Raw genomic sequence first — 23,594 nt, 5'->3', positions numbered from 1 at the left:
TCCCAGGCAGTTCATATGCAGGTGCTATTTAGTGACGTCATAAGCGATAAAATACTATATACTACCAGGGTGTTTGATTTTTCACATCATTCTAAGACAATTAAAGTAGTCTCTTTTCATACAATGTTTGACACATTAAGGATGATTTCTCGATCAGAAACATATGGACTTGACAGGGTATTTTTAAAGGTATGGTATGTGTACTGTACAGTTTGATGATTACTTTCCAATCATAAAAAAAGAAAGGATGTCTGAATAATGTAGTTTCTCAGCTAATCTTTCACTTACACTAAAAATTACAATTTCTATATTATCCATGATAAATGCCAAGCAACTTTGAGTAATAAACTTGAAAACATGTAATTAGAAAACTAATAAATCTTGCTTTAATGAGAAGCAGATGTTCTGATACACTGTGCCTACAGGACATTCTAATGTTTGGCACAAGTTTGGAAACATTTTGCATTAAATATATTTTAAAAGAATATAAGCAGTTGTATAGCTTTAGCCAGGCTCAGTCAGTCATGCTTTATTTTATATATGCATTTGATTTGAGAAATTATAATTTTAAAAAGTGCCTGACCTTCTTTTTTTAGGCCACACAGCACCTCTGTCATATATTACCACCTGTGCCAATAGGCCATGTTTCCCTGGAGTCTTATGTTTTGATCGGAAACCACCTTACATCGGATACTTTTGTGGCCGATGTCCAGCAGGGTTTTTTGGAAATGGCCGAGTCTGTACCAAAGTCCCCAGACCAGGTACCTCATGATTTTTTTGAATTTTAAACAGTTTTGCAAGCAAAGGCTGTAAGAAAATGTGAAACAGTGTGGCATTACAATACAATGTACTTTATAATCAATCACTGAAGACTTGTTCTGACTGTGAACATTCTTACCTGATGAACAGCTAGGAAGTCTCATTTCAGGAATACCTAGCTCTGTGAGCTGAAATTAAATAGATTCACCATCTCATTTGCCATTAGAGAGAATTCTTCACATCAGGACTTAGTAGATGTTATAAATCACCACATCTGTATTTCTGCCAGAGCACTGGCATGTGATTCCAAAACATGCTCTTTCCTTCTCAGTAAGATCAGAACAGGACACATGCCAATAACCCTCTGCCTTCCTAATTCTTTTGCTGCAAGGCATCTGTACTCCAAAGTGACCTGTGAAGATGATGATAAACAAAGTGTCATGTAAGAACAACTATACTAACAATTAAAGACAACAGATAATTAAAACATTTCCATAGTGTCTTTCATAGCTTGAGTAGTATTCTTCCTTAGGGAGTTCAGAAAATCAGCTAGTCCCACTAATCTCTAAGGACTGATCATTAGAAGAGGTCTTCTGCTGTGATAAAAGAAAAGCTGGGCCCTGACCTCAGGCAGAAAGTGGCAGTAGATACCAACCATTCATCAGTCATATGATCTTGTTTTCTCTATATAAATCCTCATAGTTCAATGCACAGTTCTCTAAGGCCAGTCTGGATGGTCATCCCCTTTTTGCAGCCCAGAATGATTTACCTAGTGAACTTTTATTCCTTAATAACACCAGTTATAAGGTCAGGTTCCTTGGTTTTCTTCTAATTTTTTTTGTAAGTATTCCAGATGAACTTGCTTGATTTGAAACCTGTCAAATTGTTCCCCAGCCTCCTACACTTGACAAACCTACCTTCACTTCCCATTTTATTTCAAATCAATGACTATTGCCTTGGTGTTATATTTTAATGCACACTATCAAAGTGGAAGCAATTTTACCACTTAGTGTAGGTATCATCCACTCTCTTTGAACTCTAAATTGATTTTAGCCAGTTCTCTGAACTTAAAGGCCCCCAAAATAAAACTAACATTTTTCTTTCTCTGTCTAGCAACAAGTATGTACAACATATTACTCAGTCTGTCAGTCACAAAGTCAGCTGTTGACAGGTCTCTAACTTGGTGAAGCTGTAAAAGCAGCTGATCAAAAATACAAATCATTGTGCATATAAATAAACTAACATTTCTATTATTGCCCAAAGCTGCACCTTGTTGCTAATGGGATAATACACTGTATACCCCAAAGGTCATTTAAATGCTGCTGCGTAGAACAGAGATTCTGCAGCTATAGATATCGGTAGAGTAAATCAGACACACTTACACTGTGCTTATATAATCATTAATCAAATAATTTGTGTATGTTCTAAAAAGGGAAGCTGAGATGGCAGGTGCCATTTACTATGATTCACACTTTTCACATACAGCTCCAAGCAAGATTTAACAAATATCCCAAGTATCCAGATCTGAAACTAATACACACTTCTTTCAAAAGCAAGTTGTATATTACAGGCTGGGTGGTTGTTTCTGGTTTTCCTCTTGAATAGGCAAACTGCATCTAGGACTTCATGCTACAAATGCAACCAGCTTGGGCACTTTGGGGAGGGAAGGAAAAGCAATCCTTTTGTTCCATCAGAACCTCACATTCACTCAAGTCCTTATATAAACTGTGCGAATCTTTACCTCTCTTCTCAGTCCTCTGACGCAAATATTCTTTGCAACCACAGCATTCAAATTACATATGAAAATGCTTGCCTGTTTTTTTCCCACTGGAAATATAGATGCCTGAAACTAGACCCTGAAGTCAAGGGTGGTCTTTTTCAAACTCCTGTACCTCAGTAGTTCTGCTGACATCAGTGGGAAGAGGAAGTGCGAAAAACTCTGTTCACAGTTTCAGGGATTTCACACAAATCTTTCTATTGGGTAAGGGATGAAAACAGCTTCTGTTTTTCAAGAGTTCAGGAAGTGTAATTGCATTACCTTCTATCTTTCTTGCATTATGCAAGAGGTCTGGATGCCTGGATGTCACAGGCAAGAGCAACATGTAAAGAATTGTGTGCCTCAAGGTTAAATGAGAGTAGTCATTTGTTTCAGTATTTAGAAATGAAAGCAACTGCTGAAACTGTATGAATGTCCGAACTGCTAACCAGGATGATCAGTTTTGCGTATGGTTTGCCAGTTCAAGCAGAAGTATTGAAAAGCGCTGATGATTAGAAGGTATCAGAAAAAAAGGAATGAACTTTCAATTAAATCTATGTATGCAAGTTGTGGATTATGATTGTTCTGAAATCCTTCCTATCTGAATAACAGCTTCTCTCCCCTGTAGCTTAGGCTATCATTCTCCAAACAAAACAGAGCAAATCCTCCTCAGAGTGCTACAGTGCTTGTGAAGGTACTGCGATTACATGCCACTTCTTTCCAAGTGTAGAAATTTTAACCTAAAAATGCTCTTACTAATTCCTATTTTGTAGTTGTATTGGCTGTTTTTGACAAGTATTTATATTCAATTGTTGTGATCCAAGGATTAAGGGATAAGAATGTTTTTATACAGAAATCATAAAATTACCCATCTTACCAAACTGCCCTTGTAGACTACTGAGGAGAAAAAATACGCCGGAAGAGTATTGTTTCCTAAGTCAGTGTTTGATGAGAAGATACACCCCAAAGTCCTTCAGTTTTGATTTATAAAAAAAAAGTACCATTTCCTGAGCATTGATAAGTGATAGGTTTTAATCTTTTGATGTACTTGACTTATTGCAAACAAATGATTCCGCTGTTTTAATTCCACAAATAAGTTTCTGAGCTATACGTACCTGTTCTGCAAACAAGTGTCTGAGTCTATTCTTACTAGCATGTTTTAACTGGTTTATATCAGTAATTTATACAAGTTTAAAACACTCAGACTTGTTGCAATTATTTATGATTTACATCCTTAAGGAAAAAAATGACCAGTATCAAAACCTGCAAGGAGTTTCACTATAAAGGGAAATTGCTATTTTTAAAAATACATTCTCATATGTACTGTTTCCAGGTAAGACAAAGGAAAAAACTACTTCTCTCCCTTCAAAATCCATAAAGCATGTAACCTGCTTTTTTTTAAACTAGTAGCATCCCTTAATTTTGCTGGCAGTGCAATAAAAGGAAAGCGTAAGGAATTTAAATCTGTCCAGGCTTCACTGGGCAGATTTCGCATTTGTATAAAATATCTGTTACCTTTTTGTTGGAAAAGGCACTTCTATTAAATCAAACCATGCAGTATCATAGGTCATACTCCTGGCATAAAGAAAATGAATATGTCCTAATGGGGGATGCTGGTGATGTTACTGTGTGTTGCAATATTAGTTCTAGGCAGACATTACTGGTATTTCTCTAGACTGGTTTCATCACTCACAGTCACAGAGATACCCATCTGTTTGTGCTTTCTTTAGCAGGTTAGAGAGGTAGGTGTCATCCGAAAAGATTTGTTTTTTTCCTATTAGTAAATCAGCAGTTTTACTGGACAAAACAGTGCCGCATCCATCACTGATAAAAGACTGTTTGTTCAGAGCCAGCTCTTTCTGCCTCTTCTAGTTTGGGGAGCCGAAGATCAAGGGAAAGGATTATTTTATGATCTCTGTAATCGAGTTCTGCTCTTTCCATTCTGAATACCACTGCTGGCACTCCTGCCATAGCAGTTAATTTGCAGTATTGTAGACATTTGGCATTTGATATACTTTTGTATTTGCTAGCTATTTGTTATGTTTATGTACTCTGTATTTTACACTATTTCAGTATCTGGGGTATGCTTCTGAATTCACTTTGATTTTACATCAGAGATACCTCTTTGACCTTCTAATTTACACCACTGTCAGATCAACATCAAGGTGTGGATTTAAAAACAAAATGTTTTGAATTAAAAGATGTTTAAACTCACAGTGCTCAGTCTAAAGTCAGAGGAACTGATTATTCTTAACTTTTATATTCTTAACTTTTAACTTGGAAATCACTGCTGTCATTATCAGCACTCATCATTGATCACTGCCCATGAAAACTAAATAACTCCTGGAAAACAACATAGTAAGAGATTTGGTCGCCAACCCAAGGTTTCAGTTCTAAAGCTAACTCCAGGAGTGAAGACCTCTTTTATTGCCTTGAACCAATCAAATGATTTTGCCTCAAAAATGGCTGAAGAACATAATGGTCTCCTTTCATTTCCTATCAAACAGAACTGATGAAATTGCATTGAAAAGATCAAGGCTCAGATTCAAGTCTCACTTACGCTGGTGTAAATCATAAGTGATTCCGTTAAATGAATAGCATTACCCTAACGGAGTAAGCTGAGCATTGTTCCTGGAAGAAAGGCTTAAAAGAAATGTTAAGGTAGGCCTATCACACACACAACTTTCAAGGACAAAATCTCGGTGTACTGACAGGTATAGATACAATGCACACACACTGCAGCATTCAGAGGATGCTTTGCAAGCAGTAACTAATCAATCCTGACATTGCTCATGCAATGAGTTACAAGACTCACTTGAAGGCAGGAATATTTTAATGCCGCAGTCATTAGCTGCGAAGTTGTCTGAGATCCTTGTAAAGAAGACTTAACAGAAATACAAAATAAACAGAAAATTTCACTCTGATTTACCTCTGTGTATTAACAGCTCTCAGCTGCTGATTCTTGTGAGGTCCAGAGCTCTGTGGGCTCTGAAACCTGGAAGCATAGCTTCTCAGTGCCACGGCCTCCAGCTCCTTGCTTTGACTCAAGGCCATTAAAAATATGGCCACAATCCATCTTTAGAATTTGTGTTGGAAGTTACTGATCCCTTCAGTACAGTATGTTTCAGTATTTCTGTTTTGAATACTTCAGCCCAAAATGAGTATTTATGTAAACGGAACTGTTATATTGTAACGACATGTCCTTCAAGAGGTATGTGACAAAGCGGTAGCTGCAGTGTAGTTAGAAATGCTGCCACCCAAAGGCATAATTTTCTGAATCCATGAAAAACAGTTTTGCAAGGAGTGTACCAGTAACCTCTACACCAGCCCAGGATCAGTCTGGCACTTTGAGCATAAGTGGTGACCATTTCCTACCCTCTGAATATGTAATTGCCACTGAAAACCACCTCCTATACTTGTCAGGATAGGAAGGAAATCAGACAGTCTTTTTGATGAGTTCTCCTTCTTAGGGACACCTAATAAAACACTAACTGTTTTCAGAAAAATATCAAAAGAGGCCTGTATATGCTATGTATATGCTATGACCCAAATATAACAACCAAAGCAAGCACAGTGGGAAGAATATGTTTAGATAATTTAAAAGATAAACTGTTACCAGCTGCACTGATCCATATACTCTGTCAATCCAGAATTTATTAAGTGCTTCCAATCCAGATGATATATTTAGGAAATGATGTAGCTCAGCAATGGAAGACCAATGAAGCCCAAGCCATAAAAACACCAGGGAAGAAGACTAAGCTCTATGCCATGAATAATATTTACATTCAGTCAGAACATCAGGTACAGATTACATTTCTCTTCTACCAAGAATGTGCCACCTTTTGCTTAAGCAATCACTGTGCCATCATAACTTTTAAGAGATAATAGCAACTCAGTCTCCAACAAATAATAATCTATGGAGGATACAGGCCCTGTAGTTTTTTACACTGACAGAACAGAGAGCAAGATTATCTCTTCTTAAAATTTCCAAGCCCATTTCATCATCCAGCTATAATAGCACATAGCTTTTCAAGTGAGCCAACCCTGCTTTCATAAATTTGATAACATTGCTGTTTTGTTAAAGGCACTTAGAAGCCCTTTAAAATTACAAGTAACTCATACTGGCCCAATACCCTGGCCCCATTAAAGCAAAGCAAGAGTTTTGCCACTAACTGAAAAGCAAAAGCAACCCAAGAGTTGAAGAAAAAGGATTCATAAACAACACAAAGTGGAGTGCAGTACAGGAGTGTAAAAATCTGGTGTGAAATACACAGATTCTGCAGAACATCATTGCTTATGACAAATTAAGGACTAGCTTCTTAACATCTTGCTGTTGTTGATAAGCAGGTACCTACAGATGCAGTGGCACTCACTTCACTTACTTGCAGCATGAGGTGATATTCACTGCCAATACATGCAAATTTTGCCTGAATAGGTACACATCACATATACAGAACTAGTTCATTTCTGAAGGGACACAGCAACAGTTTGTAGTTAAAACAACACTACTGATCCTCTGGGGGGCAGGAGAGAGTGATCTCTCATGCTGGTGATTCCTTGGACTGAGAATTTATCTCATACAATACAATGAAAATACAGAAGATATTTGGTGTTTTTTGTTTTCATTTCTGTAGGACATAGGGAGGTCCAACCGTGCACTGTGAAGCATCACCAGAGCTCTCAGGTCATTAAATTTGTGTGCAATGCAACAGCTGAGAAATAATTTGGATTACTGAAAAGTAACAGCTCTCACAGATTCACAGAATAGGTGGGGTTGGCAGGCACCTCTGGAGATCATCTGGTTCAACACCCTGCTCAGGCAGGGTCAGCTAGAGCAGGACTCTGCCCAGCTGGGTTTTGAATATCTCCAAGGATGGAGACTCCACACTGCTCTGGGCAACCTGTTCTGGTGTTCAATCACCCCCACAGTGAAGAAGTGCTTTCTTATGTTGAGATGGAATTTCCTGTATTCCGACTGGTGCCCGTTGCCTCTTGTCCAGTCACTGGGCACCACTGAGAAGAGTGTGGCTGTGTCTTCTTTACACTGTCCCATCAGATATTTATCTTAAAAGAAAGCCTCATGACATAAGATGTCCATGCCCAACACATTATCATAGAATTCAGAGGCCAGAAGTAAGTTTTAACATTAGTTGATGATGCCTAAATTTAACAAAGCAGTGAGTTACAGTTAAACAATGATACTTCAAGAACTCTTGCATTAACAATAGATTGTTGAGATGGAGGATAAATTTGAAATTCTCCACTCGCGCTACTCAGTTTGGATTTAGGCATGTTGACCCCTTCTAAGCTGTGATCTGAATTCAAAGCACACTGTTCATACTCTTTCCGCACAGTTAACCAGTCACATTGTTTATCACTGCCACCTTGCCAGCAATGGCCAAAGCAAAAAATGCATTTGGTTGAGCTAGACACAAATTAGCAGAACTGACTAAGAATTCTTGCAACATACATCTGAAAACTTATTACTGAAGTCCCTTGCTTTTCTTTTTATATTAGAAAGAACCTATGGATAGTTGTCAACCTAATCACTTGAAATTGTGCAGAACGGCAATAAAAGCAAGATTTCACGGAGGGTATTTATATGTGCTTTTATGATATTAAAAGAGATTCATTATTACTCTCCAGCAAGGCATAGCTGAGATTGTTTCTTGGCTTTCATATGTAAAGTAACTCATTTTTATGTGTTTACAGCCCAAAACAACATAATTGTAATTTTAGACCATTTACATCTTGAATCAAATAAAAGGAGAATTTCAGTAAAATATTCAAATTTAAGCTATTTTTCTTTAAAGAAATATTATGGGGTTTTTTTGAAGAAATGTTATGAACCTTTTTTATATAATCTATTAGTACAGTTCTAAATGATTCTACACAGATGTTTCAGAGAATTAGACAGGGATGCTTCAGACAGGATCCGTCTTGATTTAACCTGTTTTGTATACATCTATCAACCTGTTGAAGCCAGGAGAGAGTCAGAAGGCCCATGAGGCATCATCAGACAAGAATAGTTTTTATTATTTTTTCCATCTCTCACATCATTAAGCAGAAGTAAAATATACTGCCAATTCCTGAACAGAAAATATAATTTAGTTTTAAGAATTCTATCTTAATGGTCTCTTTACAGCTGCTGAAATAATACAATTGCAGACTCAAATAATAATTGGAGAAGGTAGAACACAAAGACAAAGGATAAAAGCTTAGATCAGAAAGATGGACAAGGGATAATGAAAGAAAGGGCATTAAAATGGTTACGAGGGAGTTGAGTGGGTGATCCACAGTGTTTTGAAACAGAACGATACTTCTTCACTTGCCGTTTTGTTAGCTGGGGTTTCACAGAAAAATACAGGAAGAGCACTTCCAAGAGCTGCAGTAGAGAGTGGTTCAGACCCAGTGGATGTAAGGAGCATGGAAGGAAACCTCAGAACAAGGAATGGGCAGGGGTGAGTCTCCTGCGAGAGGGGCTAGAGCACATCAAACGTGTTGAGTTTTTTCCACTCCGAGGGGAGAGGGTTTCCATGATGTCTCAAAACAAACTGCTAGGAGAGGTGTTTGAGAAAACACAGTTTGTTTGTAAAAACATAGCTTGTTTATAATTTTCCATACACAATCCAAGTAAGGTATTGCTAAGGAAAAGCTACAGATTCAAAGTCCTTGTTTGTGGTGCATGCTAGCATCTCACACCAATTTTTACAAGTGCAATCTCTGGTGACTCTGACTTCAAAATTTCTATTGAAAACTTGCAGAAAACATCACGAAAGTAAAAAAACAGAGTCTGCAAACAGAGGGCACAAACTACATTGTTTTCCTCAAAGGCCCATTTTTCTATAAAGTTATCTTTGTGTTCATTTCCTTCTTGAAAAGTCCTTGCACTTTTGCCTCCATATGATCTATTGTCCCATGAATTGTACTAACTGAAAGCTGACGGATACTTCCTTGGAATGCAGCTCTGTATATTACGTGAAGTACCATGTATTAAGATAAGCTGCATATTAAAATCTTTTCTGTTACATTCAAAATTGAATCTCCTTCTGGAAATCTAGCTTAGAGAGCCTCACACTACTATTATCTACTCAGGACACGTAAAAAGGAGTAGGTGATTTAAAGGCTGAGGAGAACATCTGGTTTAAATGAATCTAAACCAAGGCAGAATTAATACCCAATTCTTTACATTTTTAGATTCTCTAAATCCCTAAATTACGATGCTTTCTACTGAAAAGGGTTTATGAATAGAATCATCTTGCTTGTAAGGAAATGGCTATATCTAAGCAAAACCTTTCAAATGCATTGTTTTGGGATTTCTTGAGTATTAAAGGGATCAGCTTGAACTGTATGTATTCCTTAACATACCTCAAATACTTCACAAAATGTTCTCTGACATGGAGTCAATAATATCATTGCTATATTAATGAACTGTTTGCTTAATGACTGAGCATCTCAGAATCTTTGATCTCATTTTGTTTAAACACATCAATTAATGAACTAAAATGTCTATTATGTTACCCTAAAAATTTTATATTTGAAAATCTACACGCAAATGAACTATAGATTGAGGCAAACAAATGCACACAGTCTTTAATGAGACATGAGCAAACAGATTGTCTCCTTTTGATATTTTCTTGTTTACTCACACAGGATTTCAACATCCAGAACAGGAAAAGTACCGCCTTGATCAGAGAGTCTACTCCCCACTACTATAAGCAGCCACAATAAACACATTTATCATTCTCCATCTTATAATAAGCTGGATTTCTTGTTTTCACTCTTTCACTGCAAGAAATGTCCAAAATATCACTCCTCTGGTAGCTGGGAACTTTTTCAAATTTCCAGTGAAAAGAAATATATTTTTCATTCATAGATAATCTATTCATGATAAATTTGTTCTTCTTCTGATTTGATCTTTTCAATTCAACTGTTCAATTAAACACTTTTTCCCTCCTTGATATTTTGCCTCTCTCCCCTCTTCTCCTGACTCTCCCTGAATATTCTTAGAAAGCAATCTTGCTCCCTTCTGACACTTTTTTTTTCTTGGTATAACAAGACATCCTTAATTGTGCCTGTTTCATATTTTCATTGCCCTGATCATGTTCCAGTTTGAGATCATCTTTCTTGACAAGCGACCAGAAATGGCTAGGTCTTTCTGTATTCTTCTATTTTTACTCTTCGTACTTTGTCTGACCTATCCCAGAACCATTTGCCTTTTTCATAGCATACTGGTAGCTCAGAGTCATCTTGTGATTAACAAATGTAGTCATGCCTTTTTTTCTGCTCCCATTTCCATTCTTCTGCTGATTCATATCTAGAGTTTGCCAAGTTCAGCTACAGCACTTCACCTTTCAGCATCTGCTCTTCTGACTACAGGCTACCGTGTTTAAACAGTAGCACTTGACTCACCATGATGTCTATACTGGCACTGTTTATGCAGGTTTAGTTAGACCCAAATCAACAGAGGGGAAAGTTTCTGCAAAACTGACGCCGCAGTCCCATGAGGCATATGTCCAAACAGAGTCTAGTGTCACACAGCCAAACTCCTTCGATTCTCCACAGATGAGTATGGCCTGACTTACGATTTCCTCTTCACACCAGACTTTGCTGCATGAGTGCAGTCTAGAGCACTGTCTGGCTCTATGACCTTTCTTTGCATCAGTTCTCTAGGTTGTGGTTTTAGAAGTTTGGGGTGAAATCAAGGCTGCACTGGCATTTCAGAATAGTAAAAATCACATCAAAATAGTGGAATGAGAATTCCACTTCCTGTCCATGCTGAAGGCATTTAAAGAATTAATTTTGTCAGGCACCACTAATTCAAGAAATTTGAGACTATCTACTGAACGATCCACTTCCTACAGTGGGAATGTTTCTCTGAGTTTCCCCACCCCTACAGGCACTGTAACATAGCATAGCCTCTATGCTAAGGTAAGCAGAGTCCTCCGAAGTTAGACAAAATATGACAACGCTATTGCAAACTTTAATTTAAAATTCACTATTTAAGAGATTTGAGTATGTATGCTTCCAGGTGTCCATAAATGATAGTCAATTAAATGATCACAGATGATAAATACACAGAAGCAGACACAAGAATAGATTCATTTGTTGACGTTTCTGGCAGTTATTTACTTCGAATACAGAGAGATTCTTAAACAAAGTTTAGTGTGTGAACTGGCTGTAGATCCCAGGTTTTCTCCTTCACAAAAGCTTTGTGATAGAGCAGTATGATTTTGTATTTCATAGACACAAAACAAATTTGCATTGCAAATTATGAATGGTTTTAAAGAATTGCGTATGTACAGCTGCAGCCACATTTGACAAACAAAACAGTCTGAAGCACAGGAAGGAATTGTTATAATCAAAAGCTGCTGGGTAATGCAGACTCCTTAGAATATTCATTATTGTTCATAAGTCAACAGGGAAGAAAAGTTACACAGGTAGCAGTATCAGCAACACAACCTCATTTTCTATGAGGCCAAGACATAGCTCAGGGATAGCGAATTAGATGTTCACCTTTTAATTTCATCGTTAAAACAAGTAAGTAAACTTAATGATCACAGAAGTGAGGGTTTGAGAGCACAGATTTTACTGAGACTGAATACGCCTGTACAGATGGATACAGAGTCGTGCGATTGCTTTGCTCATGTGCTGATGTGTCTGGATTTAAGGCATATTAAGTCTACAAGCTGTCTAGCTGCATTAGGCCAGCATGAGCTAAACAGCCTGGCTGGTTTATTCTATCTGCTTGTACACAGCTAGTGGCTTCCATGTGGCTCCTCATCTTTTTTTGATTTGTGAATCCCAGGCCGACCTGGGCATCTCTTAGATAAAGGTTATTACTGATATTCTCTGTTTCCCCATTTTTCAAAGTGGAGATTAACTTTTGCATGTGCTTACTTAGATTATGTTTTGTGTTCTTACGCTCTCACAACGCATTTGACTTTTCAATTTTCGACATCAAAAAGAGCCAAATGATCCTGATCTCTGAAGCTATTATCTAAATGATCCTGATCTCTGAAGTTATTATCTAAACGTATAATAATATCCCAATCTCAATTAGTCTTTAAAAAGCTTTTGTTTCTACAAAAATAAGCGTGGAAATAGATCCTTTGTAAAGCCTGGGAAGTCAAAACTGTACCTCAGTTAAAGGAGTTGAGTGACTTTTCCAGTTCGGTATTCAGGGAGTTACCGCTATTGATCATAGGGGAGGGACTTCGACCATTGGGACTTTCAACCCGTCTGGGCACTGTTTGAATGTGAGAAAATTCTGGATGCTTAAGAAAGGGAGAATCGAAGTTTTATTTCTGAATATTTGGGAGAAGGAAGATGTAGGGTATGCTTGGATTGCTAAAGGGAAGAAGTAGGAATTGAACAAACTCTCAACAGAGAAGAAAGTTATGCCAGAATTTAATCAGAAAAAAGGCAGATTAAGAGTTGATGGAAAAACAGAATTTCCCTAGGATCTCCTAATGACAGCTACTCAACTTCCCCTCTCTTACTAAGTAAATGCAGAAAAAAAAAAGGGGAGAAGTAGAGAGATAAATGGAATGATCCCTAATACTCTGGTAACAAGACTTCTTAGACCAGTATAATTTTTCTGTTCTCTCTTGACATTTTAAATAAGACATATGTGCTGGTAGATGTTTCAAATTTTAAATGATGACCTACATAGTGTAATATGTCAGAAGAGCATTCCTCTGTCGACATTCTTCTGAATGAGGAATGTGCTACACAGCATGTACTACTAAATGTTAATAGCTCTAAAGCTACACAAATTGTAAATTTATTGAATTGCGTTAATAATGAGATGAATTCTTAAACTACTCACAGAATTCTGAAGGAGTTGTAACCTGATCAGAATTAAAGGTGCCGTAATATTCTGAAGTGACAGGCAAAAAAGACCACAGCCAGATGATCTTACTAAAGAGAAAGAACCAGTCTCCACCTGGAGATTAGACTGATTTGGGGTATTTGATTGAAGGACAGAGCAACCCCTGGATTACAACACAGCTATTATATGGCAATTCTTATAGTGCCTTCCTCATGTGAGTATGTGAAAAAGCTACACTTACATTTAAAAAAATAAATTCTAACTCTAACAGCTACACAGAAAAGCATGACAAGGAAGAGGTAATAACTGCTGATCTCTGCAGGAAGCTTACAACAAAAGCTTGAGGCGTCACCTGCTAGTTGTTGGTCAGGATGGCGCTGTCTCCAAGGCACACTGTTTGGGAGGGAAGGTACGGAGGTGCGTAAGTCCAGGATCAGCAAAGACCTGGGTGAACAGCACAGAGGAAGAAGGTAACTGACCTGGTCTGCTCTGTCCCAGGCAGAATATGAAATGCATGCTGCTTCTCTGGGAATAGAAATGGTTGGGGACAGAAGGGGACCCTGTGTCAAAACGTTTCTGTGACTTCTCTTAATCCAGGTCTGGATGTAGCCTGCTTCTGAAAGCTTGCAAATGCAAACAAAAAGCCAGAAACTCAAAAGAGGGAAAATACATTTGACTTTTTTCTGTGTTTCAGTGTTGGTATCTCACCCAGGATTTAAGAGACTGGCAAGTGTCTCTGCTCTGTTTGTGATCTGCTGTTTTTACTAGCTTATACAGTCATTTTATTACTTTCAGAATGAACATGATTCCCTTCAACTACAGCTATCAAGTAGTTCACTAGAAAATGCAGTTCAGGTGAGAAAAGAAATCAGAATCTGCTGTGCCTTAACAATGTCATTACGGCATTGGCAAACATGAGCCAGATACGGGTTATGATGATTCTGATTTATGAGTTTAGTGCAAGTGGCACATGATGTCTGCTCATGTAGGTGAGCTGAAGGCTAAGGGGTTCTAATGAAGGGGAACTCCTGCACCGCACAGATGGAAAGTGTACTCATGTTGAGTTAGATGAGGGATGTTAAACACTCTGTCTCTGAAATCTGGCCTCTGTCACCCTTGTTCTAATCTTCCCCAGACAGAGAGGAAACAGAAGAATCTATCTTCTCAAGGCCTGATCCATCCCTACACTACACCGCGCTTACAGTGGTGCAACTCTATCGATATGAACGGTGCTCCTGCAGTGCACAGTTGGAACAAAGTATCAGGTTCTCAGTCTCTTATCTACTTCTGTGAAAAATAAATTCAATTGTTCCAGTGCTCCACATTTCCCAGTTAATATAGAAAGAAATACTGACAGGTAGTAAAAATGTATTTTTGTACCATCATATAACCTTGAGCACTTTGCCTTGTCATTTTTTTGTTATTTTCATCCAGTCCAGTATGTAATCATAAAGTGGCATCACAGAGAAAACCAGATTCACACAATCACACTTCTGCATTGATAATGGGTTATACATCTGAAGATATTGATCGACTGCAAGGAAAATAAATTGAAGTAATACAGGATTTGAGAAAGCTGCTGACTACAGATAACTGGGTCTGCAATCTTTTAGTATACTTCTTTGTTTTAGCTTATTTAGATATCAGGAAAACTGCAGAAAGAAATTTTCAGTTATTCCAGAAAAATTCTATCCTATTCTATTCCTAACTAGATTGCACTGTAGTACTATTAGTAAAAATCTGAAGAAATGATAGCTGAGAGGACACCGAAGCAGGCACATTCGAACGATGCCAATGTTCCTGTGACAGTATCTTGAAAACTTTGGTGGCCAGTGCAAAGTGGATGAGGGATCTTAATCAGTACATATCATAAGGAACAAACAACCAAAATACATCATTACTGTTTGCTGATAGTTCTATTAGAGATGTCAAAACTGCAGCATCATAGATATACTCCAATAACAGCACGTTCCCCCCTTACAGGGAAGCCTGGAGCTTGTTTGCAGAATGAGTATGCTGTACCTGTATCACCTGATCAGGAAACAGAAGATTTCCTGAAGATTTCTCATTTTGTCAGTCTGATCCCTTTGACAGTTGCTAAAATTTAGTTAGGAAAAAAAACATTTGATTATGATACAATGGAAGCAGCTCAAAGCTATAATTAGGGCTCATTTTGAAAATGTGTCAGGGAGGTGATTCAGCCCTTCGCTGTCACTGCTGTTGATTCTTGTTCCCTGAGCTGAGTTTTCTAAAAGCAGGAATAATCATCTGTTACTTATAACTTTCTGTGGGGATATTTCTTTCATTTTTCTTTCTCTCATTCATTTTTAAAAACCCTTTGACTTATCCCATCTTCTCGTGCTCTTATTTTTGATGTCCTTCCTGCTTTTCCTGTCTCCCTTCTTCCATTCTATGCTCATCATTCATGTGCGGTAAAATCCAATGTATTTACCTACTGATGATGTCCATAGTTTGATCCAGTACCACCATAAAACTCTAGAACATGATACTTCAGGGCAATAAAAACTCACCAGCCTGCAGAAGAGTGACACTGTTTACAGGCCAGATAAATGTAGCTTTGGATGCCAGGATTTCCTTTGACCTAGTGAACGCTCTAACTTTCTTTTTGACCTCTGCCAAGTCTCTTAATCTCTTTCCATGCTAACTGTGACTAATTTCTATAACAAAAGGAGTTTTCTGAAAGTGATTAATATTTACATTTAAAAGGTAAAGGCACACCCCGCATTGAGTTAATCCTAAAACCAAGTGAGGTTTTTGTGTTCAGGATCCAATATATTCCATTTCCTATGGAGTGAGTATGCCAGTACTGGTTAAAAATAGCTTCTTCCATTCATTAGAGTCAGCAGATGGCCATTAATCTTCCTGAAAGTATTGATTCAAACTACTCGTCTCCACTTTCAAGGCCCTTCACAGACTACCCTCTCTCCATCTATCATCTCTCCTTACACAGCTGAAAAGGTGGCTGGCTTTGTAGCAAGTGGCTGACAGTTACAAACCAGCAGTCTCTCCTACATGCTGCCCCTCACGTCTGGAGGGAGCTGTACACAGCATTAACAAAGCTCTTCCATTTGTCTCCTTTAAACACTTTCCTAAAACTCTCCTTTGCCATAAGGACTACAAAAACTTTACATAGTTATACACCAGCTTGATGGGACTACAGTCTGCCTAGGACATGATCTTGAGGAGGGTTGTCTTATCATTTCTTTACTTCTCCATCTCTGATTATCTCTCTGTCCCAAACTGCAATGTCTTGTCTTATTCCTAGATTGCAACAACTTCAGTGCAGAGTCTCTGCACTACACATTGTCCAGCAGAATGTTTCCCAGTGTGCTACTGCAATATATACAGCTAATGAGAAATAAATATTAGCTCAGGTGGCCAAGAACTGTAGGGTGCACGACAAAATGGTGCACAGTGCCAAAATTCATGGAGAAGAGCAGGCCAAAACTAGTAAGTCAACATGTCAAGTGTTTTGGCCTGGCTGCAATTTATCCCCTGTAAACTCAGTGCTGCATCTCAAAGAGTAATGCCTGACATTCACTGAGACTTACCAGCTTAGGCTAAGTATTAAACCAATATAAACAGATTTCATCTAGATTGTGAACAACCATCCTGTGAGCTTCTGTATTGCAGTTCCCTGTGCACCAGTTCTATTGTTACCCATAGCAGATAAAACTGTTCTTTCTATACCAGCTGGCATAGATGTGCCCCTATCATATATGATAAAGTAACTCTTTTACGTCTAGAATTCATGGTCTGTTGTTTGTTCATAAGCTACAGATTTGTTGTGGTTCCTTTAAAACTCTAGACCAGCAAGTCTGACTAATATATTTATCTCCCTTCTGCTCTAGTTTCAAGATCTTCCCAAAGCCATATGGATATTGCTGAAAGAAACAGTGATGATGCTACAGGCTCTCACCAGGAAGATGCTTTACGGATACAAAGAAATATTTATTCCTTTCTTTCCCAAACCCAGATTCCAAGACAAGAAACTATGTATTTTCTGGGGAGAAATCCCACAGTCATTAGCACTCCATCCCTTACGATGAAGAGGAAGTTTTCCCAGGCTCAGACATCATCAGTAAAAAAAAGTGATATGGAGTCCATACCACCTGAGAAACAGTCTTTTCTTGAAAAAATAAAAATTAGTAGTGATACACAGACTTTCCTTCCACACGAGGAACCAGAACTCAGAGTAGCAACTGTCAGTATGACCACCCATAACCCTCTTCATTTTAAACAAAATAAACCAGCTATAATACGGACTGACTCTTCTCATCTCAAGACAAATGCAAGTTCATTCTTTACAAGGCCACATGCTGTTCAGCAAATTCATTCCAAATATGGCTCTTCTCCTAGGAAGTGGCTCAGCAGGGTCCCAATCTCAAAGACTGAACCATCCCAAGATTCCAGAACAGAGCAGCAAAGAACATCTCCTTTGGCATCACGCCTTACTTCCTCGTTTCATTTAACAGGTTCTTCTTCTGACACAGCTCCGCCGAGTGCTAACCACCCATTTGGGCCTGTTTTCCAAGCAAGGTTTCCAGCACAGACCACAGCAATCAGAAAAGCACAAAACATAGCAAGAGATCATCTGGAACTACCAAAAACCATCAGTGGGACGCAACATCAGAAAGTCATTTGCGCGAATATGCTGTGCTTCGCTGGTGTGCAGTGTGAGCCAGCCAAAGACGGAGGATTTAAATGTGGGCCTTGTCCTACTGGATACAGCGGTAATGGAACTACATGTGAAGGTAAGGGGAAGAATCCTTTTTCAAATTCTTTTATAGCTTCAAATCTATTCACTGCCCAAAATAACGATTTTTATTAAAAAGATGGAGATTTTGCCAGGTGGGATCATACTTGTTTTCAAAGCCAATTATATTTTAAAACAATAAACCAACTTCTATAACTCAAGAAAAGTTATTTCTGTTTACAAAATGACACACTTATTTGATAATATCTAATCTATTAAAACCAGGGGCAGATTGTGATCATACTTACCCTTCCTTAAGGCCAGATTCATTCTACTGAAGTCATTATATTTGAAAACATATAAAACTTCTGAAGGACAGAGTAAAATTGAAACCATTTGTCTATGTGTATTCTAGGAAAATCTAACTATTCTTTTATCTTAAAAATTACTTTTAAATATCTAATATCCTAAATACAAAACTGAACTTGTCATCTGAAATGTATAGCACCAGAAGAGTTTTCATAATATACTGATTTACCAACAACAGTATTATATGCATTTTTAAAACAATGAATTCCCTGACTTAGTTATCACTAATTATACCTTTTTGTTGAAATCCCTGTGATAATTTGATATCTTAATTGGCCTTTCACTGTTAACAATACAACGCAAAAGTGTTTGCATCACCTATTTAATTCTCTTTCGCATGTGATTTCTCATGTTCCACACACACACAGCAGCAGGTCGTATCGTGGTGTCGGGGGTGTGCACTGCACCGCAAGGCTCTGCACGCCGCCTGGGGACTCCCCGGTACGAGCAAATCTTCAGGGGCGCGTGTGAAGCCCCTCATACCACTGCAGCCCTTGGAGCTCAGAGCAGACCTGGAGACATATTACAAAACGCATAAGAAAAGGTTACTATAACCTAGGGTGCTACTGGTTTCACCTGTTTGCACACTTCCAAAATGTCCCCTTTAAAGGGCTTAAGGCAGATCGGCATAAGAAAGACCCTGTCTTTGACCCCTACTTTACAAGTGGAGCTGGGGAAGTACTAAGCAGCCCCAAGCCTTGGCAAGTCCAAAGCAAGTTTGCAGAATGGCCACCTCTCAAACACAAGGCCTATGCACATACCTGTATTTACAAATATGGACAGATGGGTGCTTTGTGTATAAATATATTTAGTATGACCATCAATATAGTACTTAAAACATAAATCTAGCTCTGCCTTCTACTGTCCCACGTGACGAAGTATTTTCTTCCATTACTGGTATTATTCTTCCATTACTGGTATTATTGAATATGTCTCTGGAAAGTCCAAAAGATGAAACACTTCATTGCCAACATCATTCACTGTCTCAGGGTTTGGTGACATGATACACAAACATTGTGTGGCACTTCTCAGTGCCCATATCACCTGACTAAACAACAACCATGTCTGCTCTGTGATTCTGCTTCATCACAAGTCTCTCTGTGCACCTGCTGATCACTGTCCTGAAACATGGCCCAAATGCCTCCACCACTGGATCTGAGAGAAGAACATCCGTTGCACATCCGATTGTTCATGTTTCTTCCCACGTCAAATGCAGCTGATTCATCCTGACAGGACACAGAAAGATGAGGATAATTCCTTGCTTTAAGGACTGCCATAATCTCTGCTATTAGCACCTGACAATCCAGCCACAATTGTACCGATTTCCCTCAAAATAGCAATACTGTCTAAGAACAGAGACCAGAAAAACTGAACAAGTGATCAGATGAGACCAAACCCTGTGAAATCTTTAAGCTTTGATGCAACATGCATGGCAAGTGAGCAAAAATGCCAACAGCCTCAGACACTTTGTTGAGAGTTGTCACCGTTGTATCTGATATTGAAATTCACTGAGCTAAAAGAAACAGCCCATCAGTATCAAGGTTTAAAACCTGTGCAGTTGGGGAAATGTGACCTTTGTTTAATAAGAGTGTCTGAAAATACTCTAAGATAATAAATACTTTACTGAATGATATTTCTCTTGTGCCATAATGTAGATTTTTTTATTAATTGTGCAGGTTCAAAATCAGGCTTGGAGAATTGGTTGGGAAAAAATAAGCTTTCTGAAAATGAATTTCTCTTCTAAACTAAATCAGACCGAATTTTATTTCTGTAATATTCATATCACTTTGGACAAGTCCCTTACTCTCCCCTTTCTGACATAATTAGAAGTCTCCTTCCTCTACTCTGTCTTCCTACTATTAAAATCATAGAATCACAGAAAATCCAAGTTGGAAGAGACTTCTGGGGAACATCTGGTCCAATCTACTACCTCCTTTTGGAAGAACATAGCTCGATTTCATTGTAGTTGGCTTACACTTAGCCATCTAAACGGAAATATTTTCAACAGCTCTAAGAAATCTCCATTTAGACCACTCCTTTATTTACTGATGACTTTGTGGTACGTAAGTAGGACCTTGCTTCTACCCATCTTGCTTTGGCATAATAAGCATTACAGATTCTTAACTCTCCTACAATTTCTGGCTTCAGCTAATTACGCTGCAGATGAACTGAGATGAAGTGGTTTCCTCAAGGCTCAACTCATCACTTTCATACGCTTTCCTACAGCTGATCAAGTTCACAGTTTGTAAAACTCTTCCTGCACAGAGGCAGTATTATCATTTATTAGTGGCCTAACATTAAGACTAGTCTGCTAAACATGCAAGGCCTCAAAATGCATCAATTCAGGGGAGCATTTTGGAGAAAGCCAGTATCACCTACCTACACAATTTAAAAAAAAGTAAGTAGAAGTAAGGCCTACTGTAGTCCAGTGGATTCTCTTGTTTTTTCTCTTGCGAAAGGTGCTTGCTTGCCTTTATGGAATAAACGTAGCTAAGTGTTCCCTGGTGATGAGGGAGGTTGCTAAATGGACCAATCTTCTGCACTCTAAGTGTTCTTTTCAAGGATACGTACCATAAAACCAATACATCATTATGACACACTTTCAGCGGTTTTACAGGACAGCGCCTTTCACTTTCCAAAGTGCACTGCAGAAGTGTCTTACTACTTGAGTGAGCTTTACTTGAGCTTTGAATTTTTCAGCTCACTATGCCAATAGAATTAAAAAAAAAAAGTACTTTAATAATTTATAACTAGTTCAAACAGGGTTGTTTTCAGAATGTTTCTTATACTTTGTCTACTACATTAAAAGTGGAATGTGTAACAAACACATCACTACGTAACATTAGAGGCTAATGCTCTGAAATGTTTGTTAGGATGTTGTTGGAGGGTCATCAGTCACCCTAGAGCAATTACTCCTGGTCCTACTTCCATTCTCCGCTCTACTACAGGGATGCTTATATTTTCAAAGACACTGTATCCACTGGATAAGGAAAAAAATGCTGTCTTTTCCCTGGGCTTGTTTTTTTACCAGGGTCTGTGCATATGTTACTGTCTGAGAGCAGCTGTTATACTTCTTGGGCTCCTTAGGGTTCCCTGAGGTGGAACATGTCCTTTCCATTCTATAACAGAGCTGAAGCTAACAAAAGCTTCTGCTCTGGGTGTTTTTATTGTGCTTCTAACTAAGAGCCCTAAACCTGAAGACTGAAGAAAAATAAGAATTTAAACCAAATTCCTGGTCATCTTTGTTTTTATTTAACTCCAACTTTTTTAAAAAGGAAGTGTCTGGTTACTAAAACTGTACAATTAAAAAGTCAAAGACTCAATTCTGTAAAATACAGGCAATTGTTTAAAACTTTTGGATTAGATGACAGTTAAGACATATTATCTGGTTTTTTAGTAGTCATAAAAGTTCTTCAGAATTCCTATGAAGAATAAAGTCTTGTGATTTTAGAAATAGGTATTTTCTTTAAAATGTTAAGGCAGTAGAATTCTGGCATATTTTACTATTTTCTGAAGGGAGGGAATCTGCTCTAGAATGGTGGCAGTCACGCTTTCTGCTCAAGCGATGAAAACACAGCACTGCCTTGACATTACAAAACAACCACACAGACCAAGTAATTTTCAAAATAACAGGAAAGACAAAGTAGTTGGGAATGTATTATGATCTCAGGATGCCCAGCTGGATTAAACAAGGAAAAAAATCAGGTGGCTGACAGTAGTCTGTTATGACATTTTTACACACGTAAAGCATATTAGACTTTATCAGACCAAAAGTTCATCCCCTATCGCCAAGAGCTACCAACAGCAGATGTCCAGCAATGCATGAGAAAAACATGGGTATACTGTCCAGAACAGTCTCACAGCAACTTACGGATCATGGGCTTCAGAAAGCAGAAGTCTTTGTAAGTAATATCTCCCAATATATATTTCTTTTGTGAGTTTATCCAAATGCTTTTTGAACCCATGTGAATTTCTTTTGCCCGTAGTAATACCAATGAGCTGCATAGCTGAACTATGTGCTGTTTAGAGGATTATCTCCTTTTTCTTTTGAACTATCTGCCTGCTAGCTTTACATCTTTCCCTTTTGTACTGAAAGAGAGAATAAAGCAATTGTACCCTATTCAACTTTTCCAGGCCACTTATGATTTCGTAGTTTTCTGTCCCACCCCCCCCCAAGTGATTTGATTCTCTCTTTTCCACAGACGTAATTTATTTACTTGTTCTTCCAAAATTTTTTTGCTCTTTCATAACTCTGGTTATCCTTGTCACTTTTTTCTATATCTTTTGCAGTTTTACTATACCTCTTCCAAGCTGCAGGGATCAGAACTGAACATGGTATTTGAGATGCAGCTCACCATGGATATAGGCTGTAATAATGTCTGGCATTTTGTGCTCTGCTCCTTTCCTAACAGTTCCTAACATTGCATTTGCTTTTTTGACCGCAGATGAGCACTCAGCTGACATTTCACAAAAAAAAAAAAATCCATTAGTACAGCCTAAGTAGAACTGTTGTCTGCAGCTGTATTCCCAATTTATCCAGCCAAATTAATCTTGTTAATTTTCTATTTGCTATGATGGGTATTTATTTCATAACTGGGCTCTGGACTGCTGGACTATTTAAGTAAGCATATGAGCTATTTTAATTGCACTAATATATGAAATACAGTCCTGCACAGAAAACCAGCATAAGATACACATAGTGCAGCATACTGCAGCAACGCATAAGCTATTCTCCAGTCTTTGAGTAGCATAAGCCCCAGCATAAGACAGCATTTGTGCCTTATCTGATTAGGTGATCATTTTGCATGTGTTCTTTAATGTCTGCAGCTTAGTTACTTGACTTATCCACAGCAGTCTGTCAAAACCCACATGGAAGGCATATGGAATATACAACTCCCAAAACATGTTGCTGAAAATGAAACGGTTGGCCAGACCTGCCAGGTGCACCTGACTTTGATTGCAGAAATCTTCACCTGCTCCCATTTGCTCTCTTAATACATACTTTGCTGTCATCTAAGGAAAAACACATTGTTGCTTGGCAGTAGGCCAATCTGATCCTACACAACAGCACTACTTTGTGGCCTAAGTAGTATAAGATATTTATTCAGGATGACTCCTCCACATAGTTGAACAGTTATTCAAATCTGGGGATCAAATAC

General features: G+C 38.2%; 1 protein-coding gene across 1 annotated transcript in view; it reads left to right on the top strand.

Annotated features, from left to right (window-relative positions):
* LOC112977071 (von Willebrand factor D and EGF domain-containing protein-like) overlaps positions 1-23,594 on the top strand; it is a 183,625-nt gene that overhangs the window by 123,283 nt on the left and 36,748 nt on the right. Inside the window, exons 20-21 of the mRNA XM_026088975.1 lie at positions 597-761; positions 17,222-18,124. Coding sequence (XP_025944760.1) covers positions 597-761; positions 17,222-18,124 — 1,068 coding nt within the window. The remainder of the gene's footprint in view (positions 1-596; positions 762-17,221; positions 18,125-23,594) is intronic.

Source organism: Apteryx rowi, unplaced genomic scaffold, assembly GCF_003343035.1.
Source record: "Apteryx rowi isolate R43461 unplaced genomic scaffold, aptRow1 scaffold_8, whole genome shotgun sequence".
NCBI lineage: Eukaryota > Metazoa > Chordata > Aves > Apterygiformes > Apterygidae > Apteryx > Apteryx rowi.
The sequence above is the reverse complement of the archived record's forward strand: the minus strand, read 5'-3'. Positions and strand labels throughout refer to the sequence as shown.